General features: G+C 43.1%; 1 protein-coding gene across 1 annotated transcript in view; it reads left to right on the top strand.

The window, feature by feature from the left end:
* Dark (Death-associated APAF1-related killer) overlaps positions 1-25992 on the top strand; it is a 62663-nt gene that overhangs the window by 18097 nt on the left and 18574 nt on the right. Inside the window, exons 10-17 of the mRNA XM_075881311.1 lie at positions 5257-5383; positions 6909-7071; positions 8071-8234; positions 11950-12121; positions 12953-13273; positions 16981-17183; positions 22671-22814; positions 23674-23793. Coding sequence (XP_075737426.1) covers positions 5257-5383; positions 6909-7071; positions 8071-8234; positions 11950-12121; positions 12953-13273; positions 16981-17183; positions 22671-22814; positions 23674-23793 — 1414 coding nt within the window. The remainder of the gene's footprint in view (positions 1-5256; positions 5384-6908; positions 7072-8070; positions 8235-11949; positions 12122-12952; positions 13274-16980; positions 17184-22670; positions 22815-23673; positions 23794-25992) is intronic.

Here is a 25992-nt window from a genome sequence, read left to right as displayed (position 1 = left end):
TTAATCCCCCCCCCCCCCCCCCAAAATTTTCATGCAACTTTGAATTTGATGTAACCAGTAATGACCAGATTCATCAAAAATTAATTGTTTATTATAAATTAACAGCACCAATTTTCAAAAAAAGGAGCTTGTTACGCCCTTGCAAGGTCATTCAGGAACAGAATAAAAAAAAGGCACACAAATCTGATGAACGGTTTTCGAGTTCTTGCTTTCCTCAGCACCACAACTAGCAAAAAAATCCATTCTGAGAAAACAGGCCGAGAAAGTTCAAAACACGTGTTTTCTTCAAAAAGCTCCAGCACAGTAGCTAGAAGTGTCCTGGCGCACTCTTTTCTTCTTTTGCCTGGCCTCCATCTTCTCTTGGTGTCTTTTAGAATTCTTTTTTAGGCGTAAAGCGTCTTTTTCACGAGCTCGCTGGATGGCCAGATGACCTGGTTGAAGTCCAATGGAGTCCGATATCACTTGGGTTGCTTTGCAGCAGCCGGCATTGTAGCGCAGCACTGCTTCATGCAGTGCTGTTTCTACCGCGATCAAGGATGAGTGTTGTTCCTTCGGCATCAGAGACCACAGAATGGAGTGGAATGATTCTGATGCATTTTGCGTCTTCGCTCCCAGGCAGCGCTGAAGAAGCGACTTTTGTGACAGTATTTCGTAGACGGGCAGCATAGCTGCAGCGACATAGTCCGGTAGGCTGTGTTTATGTTTCGGCTGTGGCTCACGCTTTGCCTCTGCAGCTCTATGGCGGCACCACGATTGAGCCCCCTCTGGGCAAAGTTCATGGTGAGGGTCCTGGTCAGTCGATGTGACGTGGTGATATGTTGCCATCACTGCACGCTGCATGGCTGTTAGGTCAGTTGAATTGTTTCTCAGGGCCCAACCATAATATCCTGTCAGCTTTTCAATGAGGGCTTTAGTCAGCTTCCCCTTTCCACTCAGTGGCTTATCACTTTTCTGCACAATGTTTCGAAGAGCACTTCCAATCCTTTTCTGAACATGGTTCAGACATTCTTCTTTTACAATTGGCACTAGCCCGTACACATTCTCTTCTGTGAGGGCAGCGAAGGTACGGCTGTCTCCGTCGGACACAAGAGTGTTGTACCGCAGGCTATGCTTGGATACAGACCGCCCAAAGAGAGTCAAGCCTGCCTCCACTTCCATGCTTCCCAATTTTGCGTCTGTGTTTTTCTGGCAAATGTGGTGCTTCTGCCAGCTTTCGTATGCTGCATCTCCAGGTTTGGGCCCTGTTTGGCATCCAAGGCCGTGGTTTGAAAGAACTACAGCATCCAAGATGAGACCTGTAAAGAAGTCAATTACTGATCCCACTCCGATGCGTGATGTGTGACCCCGCTTATGCCATGTGCCATCGTACACTACGGTGATGTCCTTGCAGAAGCTGGGGTCCATTTCTTTATATGTTTTGATCACTGCTGTGGCAGAATCGGCATAAAACTTCTCCAAAGCGGTGGCCTCTGGCTTCCTGAACGTGTCTTTCAAGTGCTTTTGAAACGTCTTGTGGTGAAGACCTCTGTAAGAGACGTTCATGGCAGCCCAAAAGTCATTAAGAGCTGTTTGCCCCTTGCCTATTTGCTTTATAGCCATTATGGCACGGACATTTACATCGAAGGCCTGCGTGTCCTTTTTGCGGGGTGATGTCCATAATTTATCGACGGTGCCACAAGAGGCGCACACGACTTCAAGTTTTGTTGCAAGTCCAAGCTTGGTGCTCTCTCGGACAGTGATAGCACCTTTCAAACATTCTTTGCACACTGTGCGGCTGAGCATGACGTTAAAGATGTTCATTTGAACTAGCGAAAAATGTTCGCCCTCACTTGTCACTGCAGGTGCAAGAGCCGGCTGCATCAGTTGAAATTTCTTCTGCGTCGCCGGCGTAGACTCGAGTTCAGCGCGAACGGCGTCACGACGTTTCGCATTCGCATCGATTTCTTCCTTCGTTAGGAAACGCGTCCGCAGATGAAGCGACGGTCCACTCACGCTCGATGGCGGCACCGATTCAGACGAAGTGCTGGGTCCGGCGATATCAGAAGCACTCGGTGTCACGCTCGATGGCACCGATTCAGACGAAGTGCTAGGTCCGGCGATCTCGGAAACCCTCGGTGCATTTGCGGCTCCAGCCACACTCGATGTGTCGGATTCTCGACTGGCGACAGCCGACAACACAGTTCCGTCGCTGCAAGCGTCTAGCGCACCGGACTTCTGCACTGACTTCGACTTCGTTGCCGGCATCGCCCGCAACAACAAAGACGAAAGACACAGAACTAGTGCAAAAAGAAAAAAAAAACGAGAGAAAATGATCGAAAAGATAGCACAAGGCGAAGAGCGGCTCGTAAGCAGACGTCTGTCGAGGCGGACGAAGCAGAGAGCAACAACGAAGCGAGCGCGCTGGACGCGCCATCGAGAGGAGCGACCCCCCCCCCGCTGCTGCACAGCAGCCAATGGCGGGCACGCTTTCTCCCGCGAGATATGAATGCGCTGCTCTAGCCAATCAGCGCTCCGCATCGCATCGCAGGAAAACGCCAATAGCGTCTCAACTGTGCTGCTGACGCCATTTTGCAAGGCGGCGAACGAGAGAGAAAGAATTCACGGTCAAAACAACACCAAGATGGCGCGGGACGACCGCATGGTCCGGGAATGGCGCGCGGGCGAAGTTTGGTTTGATTTCCAGATTTGCGCCTGTTTTGGACGCCGCGGCGGCCTCGAAAATAGTATTTTTTTTTGAACTTTGCGGTTGAATTAGGTGCTGATAATTACAGAATAGGTAGTTTATGAGACATACAACCCAAAAATGTGGTTTTTCAAAAACCGACTTTTTCGCGATTTTTCGGTTTTCAAGGGCCGCGTCCCCCCTTAAATTAAACGTTGAGAAATTCTTTGGTTGCTTTGAAAATTCTTGCCTTGCCAGTCTAGGACTGCCTTGAAAATTATCACCTTACTATCCGAAAACTATTCGAACAATTCAATTCGATATAAATTCGATGCAACAATTCGATGTTAAATTCACTATTTTCGCTCCTCTATAAATTTTACTAAAACTGTTTTGGGGTGAGAAATAAATACAAAACTTTGAACGTGGGTATAGATAAAAAATAGCTATAATTATATTGTCTGAACAAAAAACCAGCAAACAATAGATATAAATATCTGTGCAGTTGCACTCTACGTGAAAGCAGTAGGAAGGGCGGAGCAGTGTTCACCTGCCCTTCATCAATGAACTTGAGGAGCGTAGGTTAAGGGGATAGTTGGTAAGACATTATTATGTGAACTTAAATTGTGCTTGGGACAAGACACCAAACTTGAAGTAGACCAGACGAATGCAGCCTGAGAGTGTCGCTGAAAGATCTGTGTTCCTTTATCAGCACTGGCATTCACGGGCAAGCATACCCTGGCATTCCAACCGTGCAGCCTGAGATGAGATATTTCAAAAGATGACCTGCTGAAAAGAGAGTCCACGTAACATTATAAGCTAAGCAGGAGAATTTCTCCTTTAGCACAAGCGTCATTGAATACTAGACAGGCAGGGGTGTGGTGCCTACTTCTTTCCTGAAAAAGAAGGAAAGAATTATTTCCTGAGCCTTTCCTCCTTCAGCTTCTGTGGAGACCCACTTCATGGGACGGTCAAGGTTGTGCTCCTTGAGAGTCCGAACTTCCTCATCTGCTTCATAGATGTCAATGATTAAAGCATCTAAAGTTGGGTATGCTGGAAATATTCGTCCAATATTTTCGGACTTCCTGGTCCAAAACGACGTTATTTTAAGTCGGCACCTCTGCCGTGCAGATTCAAACCAGAGCTTTTACGAGTCGATCTGTGTGCTCGTAGCAGAGCCCGAAAAGTAGATTTGTCACAAATTTCAGAGTGTGATCACTGAAGCATATAAAATATATGAAGGAGCCACTGCAATAGCTCAGTGTGGTGATGTTTTTATTTTACGGATAAGCACCGCAAGTGCACAAAGGCGTCATAGTCGTATGCGCAAAGCGCACCAATGCAGTGTAATCACTGACAACCCTCGGTAAGCATCCTAAGTTTACTGCTTATTGGTGCATGTGGCCTAGCTCTGCTAGTGGCATGTGTACGTCGCAAAGGCATCGTGCTGCTTTTCATGTTGCCTCTTTGTGCGAGACCACTAAGTGCACTGCACAGGCGTGCAGCCTTGATGAATGCAAGCAGCTCGCCATCGCCTTGCCCATGTGCAGTTAAGAACGGAGTGGGTATCATCAACGCATTCATGACAAATGCATGTGAATGGTACAGCAAACACTCAAGCTGTAAGCTTTAGTTGTACTGCACACAACTAGGAAGGGTAGTCTTCACGCAGCAGGAAATGCTGTGTATTGGTGGTGATCATTCATGTGTGCACACTCATCAGGGAAAGCCGGACGAGTCGTCCGCACTTCTGCAACAGTCTTTGTAGTGGGCGTCATCGTTTCCAAGTGCTTCACACGAGAGAGTTGTAATTTATTTTTGTGGATTGCTTGTATGAGCGGCGGCTCATCACGAGATGCAAATTTACATAGATAGGGTTCACGGAAGGTACCAAATGTATTCACAAAAGTATAGGCGCACAGCAAAACACTTGATAAGCAGAGGCCCGGTTTGGATGTGACTGTGGCAACTTGAGTGTTTGAGCGGAATAGAAATGCATCAACTAGTCTTTCAGACAAATTTGCGTTCGCTAGGGAGTCCGAAAAATTAGTTATTGACAGTATATGTACCTTCTGGAAGTTTTGAATAGATAGAATCGTACAATTTTAGTGTGAATAAAATCTAATAGCAAACACTATCAGAAAAACTTTCAAAATATACGCACACTTCAGCTTTCTGTACGCGTCTCTCACTTTTTTTTTCTAATCGTCAACCCAGTGAAAAGCAAGTTTTATTATTAGTATTACTATTTTTTGCACCTGCAAATTTTTGGGGGTATTAGATCCAAGTAAGAAAGGGGCGATTTTTTTTTTTTTTCTCGGGCTGTATTAGAGAGTCGTCACTTGATGTGGGGTTGGCGTAAAATTTCAACATCTTTTCAAACTTTTTATTAGTACATCATCTCTGTAGGCGTACTGCAGGTACCAAAACTGATTCATTGTAAAAGGCAGATTATTGCAAAACCGGGAAATGTAATCAATGTTTCACTTGTAACGTCACTGATGAATCTCTTTCAGTCATCATTGATGTGACCTGTCTTCATTAATGAATGTGACGGTGTTGCAAGTGCACGGTCACCCTTATTTTATTGTCAGGAACATGCCCGATAACTGGTCCCAGGCTGAAGTGAGAATGAAATCTCCAAATGGCGGTGTGAACCACGCAGAATTCAGTCCAGATGACACCATCATCGCCTCAGCTGGAGATGACCACATAGTCAGGGTGAGTGCTTATGCCTGAAGTGTGTCCAAGAAAAATTTCAAAGGGACACTAAAGTGAAACAGTCGGCTCAAATTGATAAGCTGTACTCTGAGAACCCTGTCATTAATTTCACCTTGATAATTTAATTCACAGACAAGAAATATCAAGGTCAGCATTTCATTTATAAATTTTGTGCCGTAATCTCTGCATGCGATATCACAGATTTCCAGATGTACTTGTATTTTGGTGGCATTGGCTCAATGAGATTTCTTAAAACTTGGTATATTTTGTGCACGACCCTTTCAGAGAGCATTGTATCTCTCTTTTACTGATTGAAATTACATGGGACATAATTGACACCGTCAAAATGTATGAGGTCGTGGTGTTTGGTGGGGGCATTTCAAAGTTGCGGCACCACACTTATTTTTATTTTGCATGTTTTGTTGCTTGCAAAGTGTCTTCTTGTGCCAAGTGCGGTGATTTTAAAATGGTGAAAGAGAACCTTACTAATACGAGAAAAATTGTTTTTCTCTGTTGTCTTTTAAAAAGTTCCATGTGGTCCATATTGTCGCCAAGAAGTGCTTATTGCAGGATTTCAGGAGCCTTTGAGCTACTTGCTGCCACTTGCGGCCTCATACATAGGGACACGGGGGTGGAAGTTCTGTGTCATATGTGCCATGCTGCACCCATCTCTTGCTGCACCATCCTGCTCCGAAACTAGTTACTGCGCTTTCAGGCACTCTTAGGTGCTTTCATGTGCTGCTGTTATCCGCGATGTGGCATGCTCATACGAGCTCCTATCATCATCATCATCATCATCATCACCTGGCACGCACTGCAAGGCTTTTATAAAAGCACGAAAAAATTATGCTGCCAGGGTGGAGCAATGAGTGCGATAGCAAGACATTGTAGTGCTTTATGAAGTAGTAAGCTTGCAGCTAACTCTTTAGAATGAAATCTCGTAACTACAAAACTCTGGCGGCACGAAGCAGCTCTCGCGCTGCCTCTCATATCAACACAAAGTAAGCAAGCCGTATGCTGATTCCTGCTGAGATAGCTCACGCACCAGTGCTAGCCACCATGCCCTTATCATCATCATGGTTTGCAGTTGCTGCTCAAGTGATGCAGCCCCCTTCCTTCGCTTTCCTTCATGCTCCTTTGCCTGACCAATGCCAGTGCAAGCACTTTCTCCTGACTGGGATCTGTTGGTTCACCTTAGCTAAAGGAATTGTCATGGTGCGATGCCACCTAAGCAGTACCACTTCTTGCATCACACGTGTGTCTGAGGACGTTCTTGTGAAGGTGTGGTAGAAAGGTTTCGCTCTCCTGTATCATGCATCTGCCAGATCTGTTCTTCGTACTTCTTTCTTTGTGACTCGAAGCAGTGCCTCTGTATAGTCTCTTGTTTCAGAAGTGGAGAAACTTGTATACAAAAATGCTTTCTTGAGTCTTAATTTATAAATTTACTTTTTATAACTTGTACTTAGATAAAAATTCCTTTTTCACGTGCCCTTCTTCATTTTCTTTCCTTTTTTTTAATTCGTAGCTGTGGCAGAGTTGCTCTGGCCATGAGCTTCAAGCTTTGACTGGCCACAAACAGGCCGTCAACTACTGCACCTTTAGCCCTGATGGCCACATGCTCGCATCAGCCTCCTCGGACCACCTGGTCATCCTGTGGAATATTGGTGAAGGCTTCCATGGGATTCCAGGTCAGCCTGAAATAGGTGCAATTGTAGTCAGTGACCGGTTTTTCAGACACTTCTGATAATTCTGATGCTGAAACCCATTGCCGCTTTTTTTTCTGTTTAAGTTTCTCGAATTCTTTCTTTTGCAGTAGCCAGTCTGAAACTGCATTGGATGAAGTTAGCTCTATTTCGTTTAACTTGTGCTATTATCCATTTTCAGCCATACTGGTTCTCAGCATTCGGCTTTCCTACACTATCGAAGTGTTGTGCAACCGGGCGTACACATTGTATACATGAAGCATACGCGAAGCAAACCATGAAGCAAAAAGTGTTGCCGACGCAGTATCCTCTGTTATTTGAACATACTGCAGGCTCAGTAGGCTCTTGCAGTGAGGGATGACAGAGACAAAAAAAAAAAAAAAAGCATTTCAAAGAAAAAAAAAGAAGGTGACGATCATGAACAGAAATGTATGGCCCGCACTTCCGCAGCAAATGATTCAACAGTAGTGCAATTCACAACACTATTCGGTAACATGTTGCATGTTGCATTGACCAATTTCCGAGGGGAAGAGGGAACAACCTGCTATGGCGACCTTCCATCCTCTGTCCTCGTACAAGTACCAGGATTGTAACATTGGCCTATTGGCAGTGCTTCAAAGCCATTCCAGCTGCGGCTGTGCCGATTTTAGGCCTTCGTGGTAGTGAAGGGACATACATTTACTCATTCAAGCCTTTTCATGGTGAGCGTGTCTGAAGAATTGTATGTTGGCTACACTGTTGCATTTTGTACATGACCTGATCAGACTAGGTTCTCCCGCTGCAGTACTTGTGGTAGTATTAAAAAAAATTAATATATATGCACTGTTAACCCTGAAGGATAACTGTATAACAGTGATAACATGTTAAAAAATGAGCACTTCATCTGGCAAAAAAAAAAATAGTTTGGTTTGGAAATTTTGTGTCAACTTCTGTCTGATTTTCTTTTGAATTATTATTCGGAAATCATTGCTTGTTATCTTACAGCATCACCATTGGGAGCATCACCCAAGTTAGGCCGATTGGGAGCACGCCGCTGCTCGCGCTGCTCCAGAACTGCCTCTGTTGAACACAGTGCTGCTGTTCTTTGCTGTGCTTTCTCGCCCGATGGCAAGCTACTGGCCTCTGGAGACGCACGTGGGTTCGTCAAGGTGACTGTGCCTTCATTTTGTGATTGTCGGCTCTGTAAGGGCGTAATAGGCAGTTCTAGCTAGTGCTTCTTTACGGCACGTGCTCACACCCATCGTGGCGTTGTGAAAAATACCAAAGCACTTGCTTCTTTTCTCACCACGGCATAGCATGCAGGCTGTTTCTTATAGGCATCGTCTTGGAGATTTTATTGTAGCTGTAGTATTCCCTAAAGATCACGAGCCAGCCATTCTGTACAAGGGTGGCACAGTTCGCTGGTCTTTTTATTCACGAAGCAGATTGTGAAACTATGTGAAGCAGTGAATCGGCTTAGCTGCATAGTTAGCACACTGTGCTGTGTGACAGTGTGCTGCTGCACTCAACTGAGGACTCGTGCAGGATGCTTGTGTGCATAAAAGCACACACATCTATGCGTGCTTCTCTGTACCTATGCTTCATGAGACGGAAAGGAGAAAAATGCACAGCCGGTGACATTGCAAATGTCACTGGCTGTGCAGTTAGGTTGGTTCGAGTAGTTGGAGCATTTGATGGCACCTTTTATTCCATGTTTTTCTGGCCTTATGGTCTACATGAGACAAGGCCATTCAGCATAGCTTGCTGACGGGTTTAGTATGAAGGAGTTTTATATAATGCTGTCATACTTAGACACTTGTCCCAATAAAGCAGCTCTGGAACACTTATCCAAGTACAGTTGATTCGTGATAATTCAAACTCCGATAATTCATACTTTCAGTTAATTAAACAAAATTCTATTTTTTGGTAGGCTTTCTATTCTTTCCATCTATTCAGGGCTGGAAGTGCTGTGCCATTTGCGCCATTTTGTGCCAATTCGACCTGCTGCTCCAAGCTGCACCTAAACGGCAATTTGCATGTGCAACGCGAAATTTAGTCGAGCTTTATAATCGACCGAGCAACACGCATGTGCTACACTAAGGACGCAACCGCGTTCATATTAAATTAGTTATGTCGCGTCTATTGGTTCTGTTTCACTAGTCACGTCGTATTTCGGTTCATGCATGAGTCTTGTTGGGTGGCGTTCGTGTGCATATCTCATTATGCGGCTCTATGTATGTTTGAACAGCAAAGCAGAACGCGTACATTGCAAGTTCTGGAACTTACGCGGCCGCTAGCGATAACGCTGTGGTAGCGATAAAGCTGGAATCTTTGATGGCACATGTATAAATGCTGACGCACTTTGCTGCTTAGCAGATTACTGATGGCCGACGCTCTGGTTTGCTGTTATCAGTCTACAGCACGTATTGCTCGTAGAGTGACGTTTAGTTTTCCAGGCACAGGTTCGCCCAAATGAAAAGTTCACTTGTGAAAACAGCGGCTGCTGCCTTCGTCAACATCACAACCGCGTGACAACACAAAGGCTGAAAGCTAATTCTTTTGGATCCACCTTCGCAACTCTCTACAAAACGCTGGTGTAAGAGAACAAGGACGGCTGCTCCAGGGAGAAATGCTCTTATCGCATAATCTCTTCTCGTTGAGAGCTCACCAGGTAGAAGGGTTTACGAGCCGTGTGCTGATACTTGCCTATAGTGCGCACACCAGCTTATCGCAACCTCGCTTTAGAATGAAAGTTCACCGCTGCCACTCAAGCACCCCCCCCCCCCCCGTCTCCCCCCCCCCCCCCCACGAGTCTTTTTCTTTCTAAATTTCTTTTGCGGTTTTCATGTCGGCTGTAGCACTTCAATGAACGGAACACAAATTCTTTACACTCATTTATAGAGTCGTCTTGGTTTAGTATGAAAACAGCTTTTATTAGTTCATCTCTAGTCTAATTGACTTGCTGTTCATGTTAGATGCGGTGTTTTATTCACATATCAAACATTGCCACATTGTAACATCAATTTTTTTTTTTTTTTCATTAGTCTGAGGTCTGGTAGCTGTCCAGGGTGCCGCCTATGTTTTTTCTTTGAGTTGCTGAGCTTTCAGCTTTGATGTTGTAAGATTTAATATATTTATCAATTCAGGGTAACTCTTGTCACCTGATCAGCATCGAATGCTTAGTAAAAACCACTGAAATATTTTGGTTTTATGAGAAAGCAAGACTTCTAATTAACAGTGATGTATGACCCGAGAAATCTGCTTCAAAACTAAATTTTGATGCTCCAAAATACATCTTTTGGTGCTCCAAAGCTGCTACAAAACTCCCCTTTTACTGCTCCAGATCTGCTCCAAAACTGTAATATTCCTGCTCCCAAAGCTGCGTGACAGCCCAGTACCCTACCACGGAGGTATATCGGTGCTTGAAACTACGTTAAAAACTGGCCCTACGCAGCCTTCATGTCTGTTAAAGAATCGTGTTAACATGTGTATGAAGCTTGTTAGAACCATAATGTAACAAATAAGTATCGCACAATGTGAATTGTATAACGAGTGGGTCATTGAACGCTCCAACCCATTACAAAATCACCAGGCATAATTTTTCGTCCTCAGCCACAGCATCAAAAAAGTGTACATAATGCCTTACAAGTGCAGATGACTAAGGCGCAAAAAACATTTTATGAAATGGGAAGAGCTAACGTAAGCACCATCTTGCCGAAAAACAAGTTTCTCTTGCCTTACAAGTGTGTAGCAGGTACAACGCTTTTCCGAAGAATGACGAATAATGGCTGAGCAGACGCATCCCATATAAACAAAAATTATGATGATTTATGACTTAGTAGGCACCATGCAAGTAGATGCTTGTAGTAGATGCTCCCAGAGTGTTCAAAAAAAGGCTCAGTGGTGGTACAGCTGCACCATATGCGCCATTGTGTTCCAAACTTGTTTACCTGTGCCGAACAACCCCTGGTGCGCCAAACTCGTTTGACAGCACCGTACTTCCCCGCAGCACCTAAATTTAGCCGCGGCAGCCATAAAGCAGTGGTAATTGTTGGTCTGCATGGAAAATGTGACTGAAACACTGTGTCTCATCGAAGCAGTTATTGTTTCGGTCTCGTCAAGGCTATTATGGCTCGAGCGTAGCAGTTTTAGTAATGCTATCGCAATTATAAGGCTATTGCACAATTAAGCGTAGAGTTTCAAAAACTCAGCATTCGGTAAATGTTGCTCTACAAGTTCTGTGTAGCGAGGCTACATCTTCTCTGTTCTCTCAGTTACAAACGTGATAAAAAATAAAAAAGCCATTCTGGCTGCTATAAACCTCCTCCAAAATGTCTTCTGTATGCTTCAAGCCTGCTACAAAAGGCTCTCTTGCCCGCTCCCAGGACTGCTCCAAATGTCGTGTACCCTGTCCCATCCCTGAAGACTCTAAAATCGCCACTCATCCAGCTTTTGCTGCGACTGTGCTGCGCGTTCCGCGGAGGCTTGGCAATATTTTCTTTCCTCAACTGTTCAGCTTACTTTCACAGCGATCGTGAGTGAATGCGCAGGCACATTGCGGAATCTCGCAACGGCTGCGGTAACTATGCAGCTCACAATGCCCAAATCAGCAATGGCCATGGACATTGGTCATTTGGATTTGCGATTTGTGGACTGAGTGATTTCTAGCCAACTTTCAGAATTCATTGTAAATTCCAGGCTACGTGCTCCACTACTATGAAGGTTGGCTCAAACTCTGTAGCCTCGACTACTGATTGTTAGTGTATTTCAGACCCCACTAAAAAAGTGTTGGGGGGTTCCTTAATTGAGAGGGACTAGCTGTGCAAACGTGAACTTGCAGAATGTATGGTATGAAGAGTAAATTATACCATTCTGCCCTTTCAGATTCATCGTATCAGAAGAGGTGACCTTGACGGAGAACTGGTCAAGCCAATTCCAAAGCAGGCAAATGCCGTTCGCAGCTGCTGCTTCACAAGTGACTCTCCTCGTCGCCTTGTGCTGGCCCTCGATTCCCAGAATGTAGTGATATGGAAGGTACCATCTGATACTCAGACAGGTGAGCTGAGCTAAACAGTTTGTGTGATTGTGTTGGCTTCGCTTGCTAGGGTGTGCACGCAGGTGCTTAGATCATTGCGTTAATGGCATAGCAGAGAAAAGCATTGGGTTAACGGTGGAAATGAAGGCATCAAAGGCTGCATACATAAAGAGACGGTCAATTGTAGTGAAAGAAATTGCCCGAAACTGATAAATTGTTTTTGTACTTTCTTGTAGGGATTGGCTGAGTGTTGATCGAAAGATTTGAAGTGAATAATGATTCATTTGAATAATTTCATATCAAATAGTCGTAATGTCATATGTAAAGAAAAATGAGAATTTTAATCATGACCCAACTAACTTGCTTGATACTTCTAAGAATAAGAATAATAACTCATGCAAATAACACTTTTTTATTTTGAAGCAGATGTTGAAGTGAACATAATAGCAGGGCTTGAGTACAGCTGAACCCCTTTATAAGAGACACCAATATAAGAGACAAATAGGTATAACAGACACCAGTGGGCCTACAGTAAAATACGGGTTGATAAGAAAATGCATATGAGGTACCCTGCTTATAAGAGACATGAACTGCTGCCCAGAGCATGCCTCTTTTGAAAGGGCTTGACTGTAGTAGTAGGGTAAAATATGTTAATAACAGTAAAATACGACACATTGCAAAATTAGCCATAGTTGGCCAGTTTACCACTTTTTTATATAGTATGCAGCTTTTGGTGCTTTGGCGCCATATTTGCGAACTAAGCGTACAACAGTCTGAGCACAGAGCTGACATTGTGCGTTCACTGGCATCCCGGATGGCACATTGCAATGTATTTTCTCACCTGCCTCGCAGCTCAAGTAGAGCAGCCAGAAAGGCCACAAGTTCTTGACCACGCAGACAGTGCCGTTGTGGATTGCTGCCTGACACACGTGTTCAGGGGTACTGTAAGTGCCAGGCAGCAGGTTATTTCAGCTGCCGGTGAGCAGATTTGGTCCTGGGACCTGTGCAACCCGTCAGCAGAGAGTGCCAAGCGCTACAATGGCTTCTGGAAGAGCTACAACTTGACATGCTGTGCAGTCTCTCCTGACAAAACACTGATTGCAGCAGGAACGTCGCTGCGGGCCATCTTGCTGTGGAATGCAGACACTGGAGCAGCGTTGGGAAGCTTCAAAGGTGCGCTTTTTCAGTTTTAACCTTTTGAGACCCTGTGTACACATTGTGGTAACTGATGTCTCGACAGCACGATCGTGCTTGTTTTGGTGACTAGTCGCTAAGAGATGGCAAGATACATTGAATTTCAGATAAATTTAACCTCCTGCATAATAAATATGTCCTCACTTTAACTGCATCTTTCGTTGTACTGCTGCATATGATCGCTTTGCGGAAGGCGCTACCATGTTCAGCATGCTGCTTTCTGCAAACACGTCGAAAGGATTTCTGTTCAAAATAAACATAACCGAAAATGAAATCTTGCTATATTCCTAATTGAAGAATGTATTCTATTTATATAAAAAGAAAACAACATGAATGACTTCAGGATAAATACATACATAATTACCTCAGTGCATTCGCAGACAGCTCTTCACAGGTGACACTTGAAAGCGTCAAAAGCTTTTCATACCTATTTGAATGACCTCATATCCAAGGAGAAAAAGAAACTTACACCTGGGTCATATGGACATTTGGAAGGCCGTATAAAGGGATAGATACGGTTGTGAAGCACAAGCTGCTGCATGGGACATTTAGAAGGCCTTCGAGTCGGTAAAGGACCCCACAACTCCATCCAAACTTCGGTGACCAATGAGTGATGAAAGCGGAAACAGCGCCAATGCCCCTCTCATTCAGTGTGTGCTTATAAACACGATTATGAAAAAACTATTATAGCCTGTACGCTTTTTAAAGCTGTTTATAAGTCCTGTGAATTATTTAATGGAATATTTTTGCCACTAGAGATGCACCACAAGGGGCAACATAACAGCTTATGTTGCCCCTAGTCATATTTATGAAAACTTCTTATAATTCGAATGAACTCCTGAGATCCTGAGTTTGAATTATTGAGTCTACTGTATCTGTAAAGCTGATTTACAGTGTACCTGCTTTTAGTGCTTTCTGCATCTCCTGCTTTCAATTGCGTAGCTTTAACTGTGCAGCTAATCAACTTTCGTACCTGTCACAATGGTCTAGTGTTTTGACTGCTGACCCAAAGGTCGCACAATCGAATCCCTGTTGTCGCAGCTGCATCATGATAGAGGCAAAGTGCACACCAAAGGTCGCACAATCGAATCCCTGCTGTCGCAGCTGCATCATGATAGAGGTAAAGTGCACACCATTTACGTGCAATTTGAAAGGGCCCCTCATCAGGCCCCATAACATATTTTAGTTAGACAGTGCCAGTTGTTGTGTGTCCATTGAAGGGCATTATACCGCTAGAATTTTTTCGATTGTTTCATTACGGGCTGAGAGAACCAGTATTTTGAAGCAGCACGAAACCATGGTGCGAGGGTGCAAGCTTGAAACACCTGCTGCTCGCCCCGCGTAGCCTTTGCAAGCCAAATCCCTTCCTTATGCTCTCTGGCATCCGAGCGAGAGGAACAAGTCGCGCACACTATGGGGCGCGTGTGCATGACGTGTTCCTCTCACTCGGATGCCCAACCCCCTGAGCAAGCGAATGGCATTGTTTCATTGACCATTGCTAGTATGTGGTCTACTGCCTTGCCAATCATCAAGCTTCTAACCGATTACCGAGCCCAAAAACTACGACATTCTCAGTGAACCACCAATATTGTGTAGACATCCATGGTATGTTTCTCGTGGGCATTGTAAATGTCTCTTGAATATCCATATTAATTCAAATTATGAAGATTAGGTGTGCCCGCAGCTGTAAAAAACTCGGCCGAGTGAGGCTGCAGGTACATTGCACATAGACGCTGAATGGACATTCAATAGATATACATAGACATTGTCATTTAGTGAATAAAAGGTTTTTTCATGCATTTCGCACACTTACCGTATGTACCGTAGTTGGTGTGTCAGAGGTGCAAGCCCATTGCAGTCTTGCTCATTGCCGCTCACCTGTACTTTATAGAAACCATCAAAGGCGTGAGGCTGGCCAGATTGATATGTGGGGTTTAACTATCCAAACCCTCCACACGAGAGAAGCCGTTGTAAGGGGCTCCGAAAATTTTGACCACCTGGGGTTCTTTAGCCACAAGCCACTAGACCACCAGGGACGAGAATTTTGAGGCCAGCCTCACGCTGTTGATGCTTTCTGTAAGTATAGCACACCAGCTAAGAGCCAGACCGCAGCGGGAGTGCAGGTACAGAACTATACTTGCAGCAAGCCTGAAGGAAGTGCCGGGCTGGGAATAAGTCTGCTTTGTTTCTCTAAAACTTCCTTTCCTCCCTTTTTTCTTTTTTTTTCTTTTTCAGTTTTCTCCATCTTCATTTCTCCTCTACAATAGACTCACTAAACAGAAATCTGTTAAATGGAACTACTGCTTAATTTGAACTACTGACTCTGCAATACTTGGTTTCAGGCTTGTATTCCGCACCCATCTTCACCTCTCCGTAAACGGAACTCCTGTTAAATGGAACACATTTTCCCGGTCCCTTCAGGTTTCGTTTACTGGGAGTCTACTGTACTTTTTAAATCTATTTCCCATGCCCTTTCTATTTTTCTTCCTATTTCTTCCTTTTCCATCTCTTTCTATTTCTCACTTGCTTCATTTTTTTTTATTTTTATATGGTTTCGCTTGTGGTTTTGCTTGTGTTTCACCGAGTGACGAAATCCCAGGCCCTTTAAGGGCTTCACATTTAGAAGTACTTTCAAGCTGCATGATTTCTTCCTTCATGCATGTATGGCACCAATAACGCCATGCATGTTAATTTTATGGTCATTTGTTTGCTGTATTTTCTCGCACATGTAAGTATATGCATTACTCATGCTCGAACCTTACTTGTCCATTTATGTTCGAGCACCTTTTTTTTTTGTTTTTGTCAAAGAGAGAAGTGCATATGACATTAATATTATGTAGGCTCTCTAGACTTTAAGGATGGCACATTATGAGGATGTCGATTAGATGTTATCGATAGACGTAGACCTATGGATCTTATTTTTATGTTGACAGGATATCAGTGGTTCGCTGGGTTTCAGAGGAATGAGAGAGGTGGTATCATGAGCCAGTGTTGCATTAACGTTTACTTGAATGCGCTGGAATAAATAATCATAATGTGCGCTTGAATGCGCCAGAACATAACTTTCATTTGCAGGGCCGGCATTTGCTTGATGCGATAACCACAGGACACCGTGGGCACATGAACGCAAATGAAACAGAGGCACATTAACCCCGAATATCGTTGCAATTGATAGGAGAGAAATTGAATGCATGCACACATTCCCTTTGTGCGTATCTTTTTTCTGTGAAGTTTTATTAATCTATTCAAGCCACAAATTGCACAAAGTGCATGTGTCAAATCATTTTCGCTGTGTCACGTGCTAGTGTTGGCGACGCCAGACTACATTCGTTTACGTAGAGGACCAACGTCACAGCACTATTGTCTATGTAGGGCGATTCTATTGTCTATGTCATCGGCTAAATCTCTGGGTGCAAGGGCACGAATAAAGGGCAAGTGGCGTTCAGCTTGAAATTTGACCCATTTTCAGGGCCCGTAGCATTGCGAATTTCGGCAGACGTGGCTGCGGGTGCCCAGTGTATGCATTGCGCTCATCAGCTCAAAATTGTCAGACCTGTTGAGGCGCCGTTCGAAGAACTCTATGTGGTCAAAATTTTCAGAGCCCTCCTCCACTATGTCTTTCGTAAATGTATCGTGGTTTTGGGATGTAAAACTCCAGCACTTATTGTCTCCCATGCCATGCCCAGGTGATGCTGAAGATGTCAAGTCTGTTCGCTTCTCCCACGATGGCAGCCAGCTGGTGTCCTCTTCATCAGATGGCACGGTTGTGGTTTGGAACGTGAGCAACTACCGCAGATGCTCTCGAGTGGCACTCATGCCGGTACTCGCCGTAGCTTTTGAGAACCTGGGTCCCCTGGTGGCCACTTTTGACGAAAGTGGGGTGATACAGGTAGGCCAGAGTTCCCAGTTTTTTCTATGCATGCTTTGTTTAAGCTATACCGCAGTTAATATTACAAGACTAGCGGAATCATGGGTGTTTTACAATAGCAGCAATATTAATCAATTGTTTAATGTATATTTTATGTACATTTGCCTTATGTCTGAAGATATGAAATACCATTGCATGGGCTGTTGTAGGGGCGTCGGTATACAGCTAGGAATGATCCTGGGGCTTGAACTGAGTGCTGTCGTGCCAAAAAGATGATAGTGCAGTCGAACTTGCACCACTAAGGTGACGTGCAAGTCAATTTACAAGTTATAGCAGTAGTAAGTTTGTGTGAATATATAAATGCTTTAAATATTTGAACAAGTATTACAGTATTCGACTTCACTTTGTATTTAAGGTATTGCAAATTTTGAAGTATTCGAGATGAATAAATAAATGCACATCACTCCTCGTCTAACACCTTGTAAATGTGGTTCATAGTACTCATAGTACTCTCACAACGATTCATCTTTTTTTTTTGATGTTTAAAAGCTTGTTATGCCGACTTAGATGCTTTAAGTGTGGTAAATTTTAAAAAGTAACTTGTATTACAGCTATCACTTTCATGCTAACGAAAGTCAAATCCTGCTACTTTTCTAACTTGTTTACACTTTTTGTTAACCTAAAAAAAATGGCATTTTCATAGGCCTCGTTTCAATTTTAAAACAAATGTGCAGGTTAATTACGTCATGACAAATAGGCCCATTTCTTTATTATATGTGATTCATACTATGTAAATTCGATTCAAAGTTATTCGACAAAAATTACTATTCGCACTAGCCCAATCAGCAGGCATGGCCCGGCATTTAGCGGTGACATGATGCAGCCGACAATACACCAGTCAGCATTGCTTCATCATTCTTTTTTATCTTACGGATGAAATAAAACAATCAACTTTTGTAAATTCAGCCGTAATAGTAGGAGAGTTAATCCAACAATCTCTGGGACTGTATTAAAAGATGAACCATAAAAATTTGAAGGATGCTTAAGCTTCGCTTTTAAGAGTGCAGCATGATAGCATTATAAAGCTTTGTTTGCACCATCGTGTCGTTCGTTTGCCTTGCTTCACTTCTCTGTGGACACCTTAGCCATGCTGTGAGGAAAAGAATATACAGTAGGGTTGACAGGCGGGCTAGTTGGTACAAATTCATAATGGAATAATTGGAGGTGCAAACTAACGGCACACAAGAGAAGATACAAATATTTGTGTTTGTCTCTTCTCTTGTGTCCCGTTGGTTTGCGCTTCCAATTATTCCATTATGAAAGAATATACACTTGCAGGGAGCCCACTGTTAGTCTATGAGGCAATACTTGAACCTATGTGGTAGCACGCTTTGTAATTGCTATGGCTTGTGGTGGCAACAGTGATGATGAATTTTAATTCAGATTTGGTTATGGGTTGGCAGTTGTCAACCCCTCACTCACTACGTAACTCGCATAGTTTGACACCCAATGTGATTCTATAGGCTTGTCCGAATAGTAAATAGGTTCAAAAGGAATAGGGGTGATTTGGTTTGAATAACTTCAAATCAAATTCAAATAGTATATATATACATATATGTCACATATTATAAAGAAAAATGAACATATTTATCATGACCAAACAAACATACAAAATCTATTTCTACAAATTAGAAGGGGTATGAGCAAATCTTTTCTTGATTCAACATTGAAGCAACTTTGATTAGTAGCAGGCTTTGTCTTTAGGTAAAATGCTAGTGATAACCTGTAAAGTATACTACATTTTAAAATTTATGGCACTTAGAGCATATAAGCCTCTATAACAAGTTTTTAAGCAAAAAAAAAGAATCGATGTGAGGGTAGTGTGTTCATAGACCTTGAAGTTGGGCTTCGTGGCAGTGTATATTTTTTGTTGTAAAAGTGTATTCATGGGATAGCACCTCCCCACTGCTGTGAAATTATCTTTACAGGAGGTTACATGTGGACTAATGTACATCTATTTGTTCGCATCGAATACTTCTAAATTTCCTATAAGCTAATATTAAATCCAAGTGAATTTTAATATATTGTTATTCATTCTAATATTGTTATTCATTCTAATATTCGAAGTGTATAAGTATTAGCACAAGCCTACAATTCTATGCACCTGCCATGCAAACTATACATCTGTTAAAGCAACACTGAAGTGGTTTTCATTCATATATTTCAGAATATTTAGCTTTTATGACATGCCTGTGTAGGTTATTTTTTTTTACAGCATTAAATTAAACAACGAAGCTATAACCAGGCAAACCTTGGCTGATGCATATGTTTGAGTCTTGACCTGCTGCGAAGGGAAGCATCAATAGTAGTGTTCGCAGAGACTGTGTCACTTTTATATGAATTTGATTTGCATTAATCAGCTTTATAATTGCATATCATAAGGTCCTGATTGCAATACTGCTTATGAAGTTAACCTGAGCTTGGATAATGTCCACTTATGATGAACTTCATTGAGAAAACAGGAGCGCTCAAAAGCACACTGAAGCACATCTTTGGGGCCAGCGTATTTCAGTGGCCGAACCGGAGTAGCAGCAGTGCGACCAGTGGCAGAGTTAGAGCGCTTTTGTGGCAACAAGAGCAGCCAGGAGCAGTTTAAAGTGCCCTCATCTAAAAAATAATGGGGAAAAAAAAGTACAAAAACAGTCATGCGACTTGTAAATGTCACATTCTCCTTGTTTTTTTACGTTTTGCTTTACCAAACAAGCGAGGCAGCTGTGATAGCAACTATACATTGTCTGATTCAAGTGATATTGGCCATACTTACGCTATTTATAAGAGTAGGGACGATGACGTCGGCAAAGTGTGTGCTGCTACACGTTTTCTGGGCATGTCGTTACACACACACATAGATAATTGCTAACGAGGATAAAGGCGCCCGTGCGATTCACAGGTTACAGGCATATTTTGCCGCCTTCCGCAGATAATGCCGGAGCTTTGAATGTTTTGATCAAGTAGCAGTTTCCTCCTCCCTCATCACCCTCTCACCTGCTCGACGGATGCGTGCTGCATTTCAATAGCAGATAGAGTGGCCCTGCTATCAGTGCTATGCCCTCTACTCTTCACTGCACAGCACCTCTACTCCTTCTGCTTCAATGACATTCGTCATTTGTAACGTTTTAGCTAACAACTGTTACAGGATGAGCATCCCAGAAAAAAAAATTGTGTTGGGGTATACAGTATTACAAAATTAACTCCTGCATAGGGGAAGAAAGTTATGAATAATGTATGTGATACTCAGTTTACTTCTTTCAAAGCAATTGCAGTTGCATCGCACTTGTCTGGTGTGTGTGAATTCTTTCTTTCATGCATGAAAGAAATGTACAGTGTCAATATTTATGAAAGGGAACACTGCGACGCATGGCCTGCGCGCTCCGGCGGCTGCTGGCAGCACGTTCAAGCGGGAGCGAGAGCCACCGCAGTTTCTTTACACGACATCTCGCGGCAAGCAAAACAACCATTCGTTGCTGATATAGAACGGCAAGACTGCAACCCCTCACCCTTTAAGGCGATTACGCGAGAGCCGGTAATTGCCTTGAAGGGTGAGGGGGTCGCAATCTTGCCGCTGGTTCCATATTAGCAACGAATGGTTGTTTTGCTCTCGCTCCCACTTGAACGCGCTGCCAGCAGCCGCCGGAGCACGCAGACCAGATGTTCCCGTGTTCCCCTTCATAAAATTGACACTGGACACTCAAACCTTGATATAACGAACCTGGATATAATGAAATTGGTTATAACAAAGTAAATTAAGAATATTTTTATAATACTATATATAGTGTTATAAATATACCTTTATAATGAATTCTTGCATATAAGGAGCCGATTTTGCAGTAAGATGCAACTTTGTTATAATGACGTTTGAGTGTACTTAATAAGAACTTGTTGCCGGGTGAGTTGGTGAATGGAGTAGATTAAATGAAACTGGCAGGGGCCCAGTAATTATGTTTGGTTTAACAGGAGTTGCATTTACTCAGAGGTGAACATTGATGCAGAATTCAAGTACTTACAGACATCTTCATTTTTGTGCTAATGAAAGTCAGACATGGGATAGATAACGGGCAAGTGTTTTTTTTTTTTTTTATATGATAAAAGATGTCACTGAAGCACATAAGTACATTCCTTGCTGATTTCTTTTTTTTGTTTTTGTTATCTTATTGAGTCTGTTTCTCTTCTGCTATACATTCTGCTTATGAGAATAAATGAGACTAAACAAGTAGAATGGTTTATTGTTTACTTGGTATGTGGATTAATTGGCTCAGGAAAGTAATGGGTTCAGGATTTATTTCCTTAAATGGATAAAATTTTCTTTAGCTACAGAGCCTTCCTCAAGGAGCCTGTACTGATTTCTATTATTGACTTTTAAAAGAAACTTTAGATTTCTTCATCTGTTTCTGACAGCATATTTGGCTGATTTACAGTATTCATTTGTAGTTTTGGTATTTATACATGAGTCATATCGCATTTCTTAAAAACAGAACTTTCAAATTCTTTCAACGTGTCAAAAGGTGAGCACGGTTTGCTTCATTAGACATAGTTTAGCGGTAACATGATAGCAAGGGTTGAGTTAAGAGAACAGCATTACCTCGTCGCAAATGTTCATTGTGGACAGTGTGTTATAGTATAGGGAGATAGCGTTTACATGCCTATGCTGGTACAGTGGCATCATCTAGCGAAGGATGAATGCATTAAAATTAGTGAAAAAAAAAAAGAACTGAGAAATATTGTTTGTATCTTCATGCATGCAGCAATATTAATAGTAATTTTTTAGTCATAACAAAAGTAAATTACTATGAACTATGCATCAAAAGAGCAAATCCTTATGTTCCAGGTTTGTTTGACCACATCTAATGAGGCCTAGCAATGTTCAAAATGGGAATCGATTTCAAAAACTAGGCTAAGTTATGAGTAATATTGCAGCAAGATAACAAGTTGTGCCAGTTGGATTACGTTCATAATTGAAAATTTTGTTGAAGCGCACTAAAAAAACCTGTCTTTGTCAGCCTCTTCTGTCTGTCTGTTTTTAGTGGGCTTCAACAAAATTTTCAATAAGTTATGAGTAATACTTTGTCGTCAAAGCTACCTGAAGGCAAGTTAAGCCATTTTGCACAGTCTCTAGCTACGCAAAAAGTGGATCCGTCGCCACCAACACTAAGTGCAGTTCTTAAACCGATGCCATATTTTGCGTACACTACATAGACCATGCAAACACGGCAATGCTAAGTCTGAAAAATAGCTTGTGTACGGTACATGCTACAGGTCTGTTAGTCTACCACGCATGTGCATTTCCATCCCGTTATTCCGCTAAGCTTGCTATCTCACTAATCCCGCTAAACTACAGCTGTCTATTGACTCCTGCCATTGTACCTTGTTCCCCTTGCCTTTGCACTTCATTGTCCTTTCATTACTGTGCTCTGTACCGGGATGAAGAAAAGCTCAAACTTTTTTGAACAGATTTCATCAGGGCTTGAGGCCAAGCAGGAATTCAGGCATGCACTGACTGACCTCGAGAGCGAAGTCTGTGAAGAAGTGACGTGCTGCTGCTTCTCGCATGACAGAACGGCTGTCATCTTTGGCACCAGGAATGGCCACGTTAGTGTGAGTGATAATTTTCTGTGTTTTTGCTTTGAATTGTGGCTCTATTTTATGTAGCAGCCATTGTATACTGCCAGTACTAACATATGAGGTGGAAACCTGTAGCATAACTAAGAAACTTGGGAAGTTAAGAATTGTGCTGTGCGTGGTAGATTAGAAAGTGGTAAGTTAAAAATTAAGAGGTGGGAAGATAGTATAAAAGATCAGAGAACAAACAGCTGAAGCAGACATTCGAATTGATATGAAGAGGAAAATGTGGTGCTGGGCTGGTCATGTAAAGTGAAGGATAGATAACCAATGGTCACTTGGTGATTAAATGGATACCAAAATATGATAAACGTATCTATGAATAGCAAAGGGCCAGATGGATTACTGAAAGGAAGAAGTTTGCCAGCTTAAAATAAAACAGGCTCACGCAAAGGAAGAGAAATTTAAAGTCATTGCCTTCATGCACTGTAGAAAAAAGTGGCTAAATGTGTTGAATTATGTGGCATTCTTCATTAGAGGTGTATGTTGGTATGAGTAAAATGACAATCATCTGTGATGTCAGGTTAATGACTACAGTTACCAATAGTAACTAAAAAATCCCGGTGGACCAGCTTTGGCACACCATGCCCTTGTCACACAAGGGTTTCTGTAGTGAGAGCTCGTAAGTGCGGTTTTGATCTGACGACGTATGAACGATGTATGAGCGATGTATGTATGAACGATATATGACGACGTATGAGCAAATAAGGTATTAGGTGGGGTTCAACTATTCTACTGGTGCATTTTCATCTTGAGGCAAGGTGTCAATCTATTTCGTTTAAACTTGTAATTTGTGTGTTAGTTTTTCTATTCACTTAGTACTTTTGCATTGCAGCTGTTTCATTTGGACACAAAGGAGTGTAAGGCTTTAGGCAACCATGATGGCAGCGTCACATCAATAATAGCTTGGCCAGAAGGTCTAGCTATTTCAGGCTCCCTGGATTCAACAGTGAAGGTAGGCATTGTTTTCTCATTGAGGAGTGGAGCCTACCTTTAGCCTTTGCCTGTTCGTACCACATGTTAGCTTTGGGACATTCTTCAGAAGACATTCCCGTCGGGCATGAATTCTGATAAACTGTTTGCAAAACTGTCTAATTCTCTCAGCATAATTATGAGGCACACTCTGTTACATTCCAACAAAAAGAGTTAAGTAATATGTTGTCTTGTATGAGTTTGTTATCTGTTCTAATTAGTGTAATTGAATATTTAATTATTCTGCAGTCAGTCAGGTTTCATTTTTACGCACAAAGAATCAATTCTTAGGTTCAAAATTTATCCACAATGTGTTGTTGTTTGTATTCATTTCAAGCAAAGAAAAATACATTGAATGGTGTTAGAATGCGGCATGATGACCAAGCGGTCGGACGTTGTATTGCCTTCGTCTTAGTGGTTAGATGCAGTCGTACGCAGAACATTGAGTTTAAGAAAAAATAAAGTGGCTTGATCCTGCGCACATTGTGTTTCGCCCTTTCTTGTCCACTCGTTGAAGGAATCCTTACAAACGCGTTGTGTGCACATATGTGGACGTAGTGTCACAATGCAGAAACAGCAGCAGCGGAATACAGGAAACTCCCTTTAATTGTACCAGAACACTGGCAAACTGATCGGAAGAAAACCTCGTCTTCTTCTCTCGCTGCGCGTGTTCTTCGTTGTTCTCTTGGTGCTGCATATTCAATGTGGCATTTGCCCCCGTCCTGAGAGCAGCGTCCCGATGCTCTTCTACAAAAGACGGTGTAGTAGATGCATGGTGTAAATCAGTCTGAAAAGTAGGGCTTCATTCGCACAACGTGCACGATTTCTGGTTTTTGCTGGCGAGTTGTCGAGGGGCTGTCAGGAACGACCACGTAGTTAACGTCGCTCAGGCGTTGTAAAACTGTGTAGGGGCCAAAATACTTCTTCAGCAATTTTTCAGACAGTCCCCGGCGGCGGATAGGACTCCATACCCAGACTTTGTCGCCGGCCCGATAGACGACATGTCGGTGTCGCAGATTATAACGTTGGGCGTCGTAATTTTGCTGCTAGGTGATTCGGACGCGCGCAAGCTGCCTCGCTTCTTCTGCTCGTTGGGTAAAAGATACAGCATCCAAATTGATGTCATTGCAGTCGTGCAGTAACATGGCGTCAAGCATTGTCGTCACTTCACGGCGACTGAACGGCGTTCTTCGTGTAGTTTCTTGCTGCGCTGTATTATAGGCGAACGTGATGTACGGTAGAATGTCGTCCCAGTTCTTGTGATCCACGTCAACGTACATACTCAACACGTCGGCAATAGTCTTGTTGAGGCGTTCTGTTAAGCCGTTGGTTTGTGGATGATAGGAAGTGGTTTTCCCGTGGGCTGTTCCACGGAGCTCAAGCACTGTCTTCCGGAGTGCGGCCGTGAAAGTGGCACCTCGATCCGTTATTACGATTGTCGGAGCACCGTGCCTAAGGACGATATTTTCTACGAAGAATCGTGCGGTTTCAACGGCGGTGCCACTTGACAAAGCCTTTCTTTCCGCGTAGCGCGTAAGATAATCAGTGGCGACTATTACCCACTTGTTGCCAGCATGGGAAGTCGGATATGGTCCAAGAAGATCCATTCCAATTTGGGCAAAAAGTACCGTGGGCACTTGAATTGGTTGTAAAAGTCCAGCTGGTTTTAACAGTGGCGATTTTCGTCGTTGGCAATCGAGGCACGTGTGCACGTAATGCTTCACAATAGCTGAAAGTCTTGGCCAGTAGTATTTCTGTTGGATTCTGGCCAATGTGCGTGTGTATCCGAGATGACCATACTTTGGCTCATCGTGGCAAGCACAAAGTATCTCTTCACGGATTGACGTTGGAACGACAAGTAGGTGGGTGCTTCCTCTGGGAGAAAAGTTCTTTTTATAGAGAACACCACTACGTAAGCAGAATGACGGCAGGCTCCTTGCATATATTCTAGGGACGGTTGTTGTCCGGCCAGTCAAAAATTCAATAAGGGGAAGCAAATCGCTGTCTTCTTTCTGCTTGCACGAAATCGTAGTGGTGTCAACGACTCCTACAAACACCATGCTGTCATCTTCTGTGTCATCGTCGCACTTTATCGGTGACCTTGATAAGCAATTGGCGTCGGCGTGCTGCCATCCGGACTTATGACTGTCATATCAAACTCTTGAAGGCGTAAGCTCCACCG

Source organism: Rhipicephalus microplus, chromosome 2, assembly GCF_043290135.1.
Source record: "Rhipicephalus microplus isolate Deutch F79 chromosome 2, USDA_Rmic, whole genome shotgun sequence".
NCBI classification, from domain to species: domain Eukaryota; kingdom Metazoa; phylum Arthropoda; class Arachnida; order Ixodida; family Ixodidae; genus Rhipicephalus; species Rhipicephalus microplus.
The sequence above is the reverse complement of the archived record's forward strand: the minus strand, read 5'-3'. Positions and strand labels throughout refer to the sequence as shown.